The sequence below is a fragment of the Merops nubicus genome, unplaced genomic scaffold (assembly GCF_000691845.1).
Source record: "Merops nubicus isolate BGI_N331 unplaced genomic scaffold, ASM69184v1 scaffold8472, whole genome shotgun sequence".
Classification (NCBI taxonomy): Eukaryota; Metazoa; Chordata; class Aves; order Coraciiformes; family Meropidae; genus Merops; species Merops nubicus.
Window position 1 is genome coordinate 28,119 of NW_008592804.1, and position 7,184 is coordinate 35,302.

At 40.7% G+C, this 7,184-nt stretch overlaps 1 protein-coding gene across 1 annotated transcript in view; it reads right to left on the reverse strand.

Moving 5' to 3' along the window:
• The window catches only part of IKZF2 (IKAROS family zinc finger 2 (Helios)), a gene marked incomplete at its 5' end in the record, with an annotated part of 15,153 nt that extends 13,459 nt beyond the window's left edge, over positions 1–1,694 (reverse strand). The window contains one exon of the mRNA XM_008935253.1: positions 1,547–1,694. Within this exon, the coding sequence (XP_008933501.1) occupies positions 1,547–1,694 (148 nt within the window). The remainder of the gene's footprint in view (positions 1–1,546) is intronic.
• Between the last annotated feature and the right edge of the window lie 5,490 nt (positions 1,695–7,184).

Below are 7,184 nucleotides of genomic sequence, written 5' to 3' on the forward strand. Positions count from 1 at the left end.
CCATCACCCGGCTGTTAATAAGACAGGCACACCCCTGCAGAGTTTAGAGCAAGTATTTCATTGGGAATGGAGTCAGTGATTAAACTCCTACCATCAACCAAGGGCTCCATCTAACAGGCCAAGCACACGGAGCTACCTGCAAATACCAAAGCCCCCAAATCAGTCTTTCCACGGACTTTTCCAAGCATAAAGTCAGACCTAAAGCAGATAAGCTCTAACTTCAACGTCTTTAAAGTCATCCATTACATTTTAAAGGTTGATTTTAGTCTCCAAAGTGTCTACAAAGATAGCCATTACTTAACAGAGCTATGTGAACATTTTGGCAATACACACTAAATACATTTGGAAAGCCTTTATAGGATTATATTGTTCATAGAACAGTAGTCTCTCAAGTTTTTTGGTGATTTTTTTTTCACCAAAAGCTAACCCATATTAGAAATGCTGAATAATTTGATTTCAGCATGTATTTTTAGGATTTAGAAATGACCTTTCAGAACTTTTACATAATTAATTTTCAAATGAAGCCATATGACTCTACTTAACAATGAAAAATAAAGTGGAAAACAAAAAACAGAAACACTCTTTAATCTTTATATTTACCTACAATCTAACTTTTTGGTATTCTTAGGTATATGGTAGTTTTAAATCCAAACTGAAAACATGCAATTTTTGTATTTCTGACCAATAAGAAATTTTAAACACTTCAGGTTCAAACATTTAAAGATAACTTTTAGAAGTTAAAAGGTGTTCAGTTTTTTAGAAGAGTTTTCCAAACACTGATTTTGAATGAATTTATAACAATTTTTGGACAAGTACCATTGAGTATTTAGTGCTACAGATAAGGCTACCACCTTGCAGTCTGAGACATTATGCTCATTATCCATACTAATAGCTACAGAAATTTTTGAAAACAAATTCAGAGTTTGACATTTCTTGTTTTTCACAAGCTTTTTGGCAATCTTCAGTCTTTATGTATATTAACACATGCAGTGTTAGTTAACATATTAATACTAACACATGTAAATGCATATAAACAGAGGGTTTTTTTGGTTATAATTACTTTCATCAACACTGTTGAATTCCATTCTGTGCTAGAGATTTTTATATCTACCCCTCCCTTTTATGGGGATATAAAATAATATTACGGAGAGTAAAAATGACGACGTCTGAATATTTCCACCACCCTTATCTCTTATAATTATCAGTCACTATCGGAATGGAAGGGGAATCATACATTTTTTTATATGGTCTAGTTAATTTTTAGGGTAACTGCACAGTTGACTTTGCTTTATTTTAATGTCCTCAGATATATACATACTAAAAAGTGAAATAATGTGTTAAAAAAACAGAAAAAGAGCAAACCCAGTGCTGTCAAATTGGACAGTGAGGATTTTAGCCCGTCTTTTCTCCTCCCTTCTATCTAAGTTTAAGCAACTGGTAAGATGGAAGTGATGCAAAGCTGAAAGGAAGGAAGAAAAGCACATGGAAAAAAAGCCACGAGAGGTGCTCTAAGTCCGAGAGACCTCAAAAGGTGTTTTCCACCCACCGTGGTGACTCATGACCTGCCCGGCAGCCTCCATGCTGACATTCTGCAGATAGTTGTGGCAGCGCTCCTTGTGCTCCTCCAGCGAGCTGCGCTGCTTGTAGCTCCGGCCGCAGTAGTTGCACTTGTGAGGCTTCCCCACTGCGGAGAGAGCGAGAGCGTCAGGTCACATCCACTGCAACCCGCTTTTGCTACCAAAACAAACAAAAATCACACCTTTGCAACAAACAACGCCCGCCGTGGAAAGACACCTAAGAAAGGTCACTCAAGACCCAAACCTCTTTCCCAGCCCCCTTCTCCCACCGCATACAACTCCTCCCACCCGCCGGGTGCTTTGCCCCATCCGTTCTTCACACGAAGGTGCAGTAACAGCAAAAGGAAAAAGAGGCAGACTTGTTGGTCGCAAAGCAAGTAAACAGATGACAAGAGGGGAAAACAAACCAAACAGCTGAATCACACCCCAGCTCTGCCTGCGTGTCACCCAGTCTCATGGGAAAGAAACTTCTGAGATGTTTTGCCCGTGGTGTCAACATTTTGCCTTCACAAAAAATGAGCCGCCCCAGTGGCCTAATTCTGCTCCCAGCTGTGGGGAAACCCATTACGCGACCCGGAGGAGTAGTTCTTCCATTGAGAAAACTTTGCCAAAGTTACTAAGGGAAGGTTGGAAAAGAAAAGACAACAGAAAGTAACTTTGGTAACAGCACTGTTACATGCCAGAACTGAGCTGCCACCAGTAATTTACAGAGACTGAATAATATTAAAGTATATACAGTATAAATAATAAAAGGCCCCGTAGAATGAAAATCAAGCCAGATGAGTGTAAGTGTACCTCCAAATTTTAGGGTTATTTTGTTTCACTCGGCAGCATTATAAACAAATGGCAAATGCCTCGTAATACGTGCAAAACCTGGCACCAGCTTCTCATAAAGTATATCCTTTTCATAGCATGTCATTAAAAAAACCACAAGAATGGCCTAACTCGAGGCCAGAATGCTAGCCAGAAGTATATTTTGCCAAGCCATGCTAATAAAGGCTTTTAATATAATTTAAACTTGTAGAACATGAACATTTATTCTCTAATAACTAAAGAGCTATTAAGTCAGTATTGCAAGTCTAGTAAAACACCATTAAATGCAATTTTCAGAACTGGCTGAGGAATGGGGAAGGTCAAACTTCTTCCAGACTTTTGGAAATCTTAGGTAAGGAATTTTATTTCTGGCCAAAGAAATTGAGAACATCCTCTGTTGGATAATATACATGTTTCTATTGGGTTTGTCCCAACATTGAAAGCATTTCATGGTCATTTACTTAATGAAATCCAAGCTCTACTAATTGCAGCCAAAATGCACCGTCACCACTGGGATGGGAAAATGCAGAGGAAACTGCTGGGAGGACACCTGCAGCGAAGAAGAAGCTGGGCAAGGACTCCTTGCACTGGGGCTGAAGCCCCAGACATGAAAGACTCAGAGTCAGGGAAATTCTCTGGGGCCTCTGCAGGACTAGCACGTACCACAGTGTGTGCCCCATGGCACCTAAATGATGGAATACAAAAAAAGCCTGAGCCTCTTGTATAAGAGCTGGTCAAAAGGTTTCAAATGTTTTTGTCTCTGAAAAAAGGGATTTGGTGAAATGAATGGGTTTGCAGGAAGTTTCTGTTTTTCTCAAAAAGTTCCTGTGTGCAGTTCTATGACACAAACAAGTTTTTCCACCTAGGAAAAAAGAAGCTGCTTTTAATAAGCATCTAAACTGTGGATTTATTTCTCTCGCTTCATTTTGAAGTAGGGCTCCGGAAAGCAGTGGATCTTACACCAAAAAGTTGTTGTGGTCTTTATTTTATTTTACTCAGTAACAGCCACTGTAGCAGTGGAGCTGATACTGGAAATCTCAGTGGAGGCCAAGCGTAAGGCTCATTATCATTCCCAGAGTAACTGCCCTTCATGAGAATCATCTGGATCAAGGTTCAGCTTTTTAACATAAACCAGCCATCTCATTCTGGAAGCACCTTTAGGAGAACACACTGATGGCTCCCTAGGATGGGAAGACTTTTATCATCCTCATTACAATGCTTCATCATGCATCTAGATGGCATCAATGTCTGTCAGTCTGACGCCTTTATTAGAAAATAATTCAGTGTCTAATCAAAAAAGTCCAACGCAATTGAAGGTATTAAGTCAACCGAGCAAAGCAGGGCTGAATTAGCCCACCTACTTCGGCCACACCAGGTTATCAAGCAACTTGGGTAAACTTTAAGGGAAAAGATGACTGCTTTCAGCTATTTAAGAGGCAACTACATATATTATCACTTAGCACAGGGAAAGATACTGCTACGAGTTCATAGTAAAAAAAAAAAAAAAAAAAAAAAAGGATTCAACAAAAAAAAGTTTGTATTACAGCTCCTCAAAGGGTTGCTCCTTGCATTGCAACTATTTCAGAAACTATTCGCACACAACAAGGCTGAGCTTTTCCAATGATTTCTGGAATAGCCAGCTACCTAAATTCCATCAAATTTCAAGGTTCACAGCGATGATAAAAACTAATGATAAAGGCACAATTTCTACAGGCAATATGGGATTTGAGGAATGTAACTCCCCAAGGAAAGAAATACTCCAGCACACACACTCCTTCCTCTGGGGAGAAGATAAGAGAATAAACAACATGTGACAAATGTTAGTCATGCTACCCAATACACAACTGGAAGCTGCTCAGACACAACCATCAAGAACAATGTTTGTGAGCTCCAGGATTAAATACAACTCCCTTGAGTTCATTTCCAAGTTCTGTCCCCCCTGCTCTACAGATCCAATTACATCATAGCTCCACACATGTAAAATCTGATTTATATTATAAAATCACACAAAGTGATGGTGACTTGGGTTGCAGTGCAATTACCAAGCCAGACAAGAATGGAATCAGTTCTGATAGCAGCAGTTTGTGTCACCAGCAATTCTCACAGCCTGTTTGGTAAGAGGTGCAGCTAGTCAAGGTAGCAATTATGGTCTGGATTTTAGAAACCTTGTCATTATGACAAATGTCAAGTCATTGAAGTAGCTGCAAACTTTGTCTCACTCTCCAAGTAACTAATGACAAATATATCTATCTATTTGTGGACACAGATGTTGCCAGTGGGTGTACATTTTTCCATATTTCATATTACCCAACAGACAGCTGTAGCGATGTATTGAGAAAACTCAACTCCAGTGTTCTCCTCAACAGCATACTCTGTTCTATATAACAAACCACCACATTAAACCACATGACTGCCACGAGAGATTTTAGCCTTTGTCTAATACTGTATAGCAGGTAAACTTTAATAGTCAAAATTTGCACACACACACGCACACCCCCCCAATGTGTGGCATGAGAGACTGGGCACGAGCAGTCTTGGTTTATAGGCCATTGACTTGAAGGCAAGGAGCTCAGCAATGCTATAGCTTACCAAAATCCTCTCCAAGCCCCCACTAAAAAGGCACGTCTTTTCACCACAGAGGCATTTCCACTGTGAAGCCAGTCAAAGTTTGGCTCAGTTTCTTGGTATAAAGCTCTCCGAGATCCTCACTGAAGATCTTGTGCATGGACACCACATTCGGCACTGTATGTCACCACCACGGCCAACAGTAGCAGCACCCAAGCAATGTGAGTTTGGAAATCCCTGTTTTGGCATAATTATTACTTTATCACCCTTTCAAGGTACACAATCAGATTAAAAATTACCATCACTCATTCTCATAGAAATGACACAATACAGCGAATGCAAACAAGCCCAAAATCTTGAGAAATCTTCAATCTGTTGTTGAACTGGGAAAGACCAGGGCACTGGGCAAAACCCAGCAGCCATATCTATGAACCAGCTAACTTGAAGAACACAAACCCCCACTATATTTCTTACTGAAATGTCAGAATTTCCATGCATTTAAGCTCCGATTCATGCAGATGACAATGTGGCACAGAAAACCCACAGTGGAGTCTCAGCCTCAAATGGAAAATATTATGACAGTCACAGTGAAAAAGACATTTAAATTTGAAGTACAATTTTTACCATGAAACAGGTAAACCACTCATCAAAATTCACAGAGAAAACAGAGTTTGCTTGTGAAATTAAAATGCTTATGTGGAGGGAGAGTGGGGAAGAGGAGGAGGAGAACATATAAAGCAAAGTGTTTCTGAGTTAGGAATACTTTGAGTCCTGTGGGTGAACTTTGATAGCTGAGAAGTCTGCGTGCAGCGACAAAAAAAATGGTGTAACTCTAAGGTCAATATTCAAGACAGAGAGCAGACTTGGGCCCAGGGAAACTTCTTTAAAGTCATAAAAAAAGGTCAGTGAAAGAGAAAGAGCCTGTAAGGCATTTGCGCCGCATTCTGTTCTCAAAAGAGATGGGAGCACGTAGCAGAATATAAAGCAAGTCAAAGGGAAATAAGAAGGCATCCCAGGTAATACCTTGCCATAAGCATCTAACGTGAGGAAGGCTTACAGAACAGGTTAAGAGCAATGATTCACTTCAACAAGTTAAAATCGTGCCTCCATTAAGACCAATGACAAAACAAGCACCGCTTTGAGCAGTCAGGACTAAGCCCTCCCACATTTCCCTGTTTCGAGTACCACGTTCTCCTCTGCAGCAGCACAGAGCAGAACTCCTTCCTGTCCCCCTGGCCATGTCCCGAGTCCCTGCCACAGCTCAACGGCTAATGCCACCAGCTCACCCAGCAGAGGGTACTACTACTGCCGTGTGATGTCTGTCAGCCTAACCCAGGGACTAGAGCCTTTGCACTGAGCTTTGCACCAGACCTCTATTATTTTTGCACTATTGCCCCATCAGGGCCTTAGAAGGGAAGCTGGCCAAGGTTGCTGACAAGTGGCCATCTGACATTGGCTGCTTTTGGTCTGAGGAGCTACCTGAGCTATCTCCTCTGATAGCAGTGCACCAAGCATGACTTAGTTCTGTAAAACCTGAACTCCCGCTCAGTCCCTAGCACCCCAGAGCTAGAGGAAACCCCAGTAACTCTGCAATTGAAGCTTTCTGAAGAAAAAAGTTGTTAAAACATTCTTTTGGGCTGATATTTACACATATCAGTGAGGTTGCAGAATTATCCGGCAAAATTATAACCAGTATTATTTCATCCTTCTTCCCTAAAACTGGAGGCTGCCTGGGAGACTGGAGCTGTTCTGCAGTTACATGGTGCCCACCTCAAAGCAGCCCTTTGCCTGCAACAGGACTTATCACAATAAGATCAGCTTTAACACAGAGGTAGGAAATATAATTAAGCACTGGGTTGGGACTAAGGAGCATTGGGTTCAACTCATAGTTACGCTACAAATTTTGTGACTGCAGGCAAGCTATTCTGATTTCCTGTGCTTCAATTATTCATACGTATGATTAAGGTAATAATTCCCTTCTTCACAGCATGTAAATGAATTCATGCACTTTGCAAGATGCACAGAGGCTAATTTGGTGAAGCTCACACAAGTAGGTAAGAACAGAAAAACACATCCCGTATCTCTACTGAGAAATTAAGGACTTAATAATACACTGTGATTTTATTAGATATGGGAGTGAACATTAAAGAGCAGGAGGAGATATTTAGGATGGCGAAGAGTAGAGGATCAAGCAGGAATAAGAAAATTAAATCAGAAAAAAAAAAATAG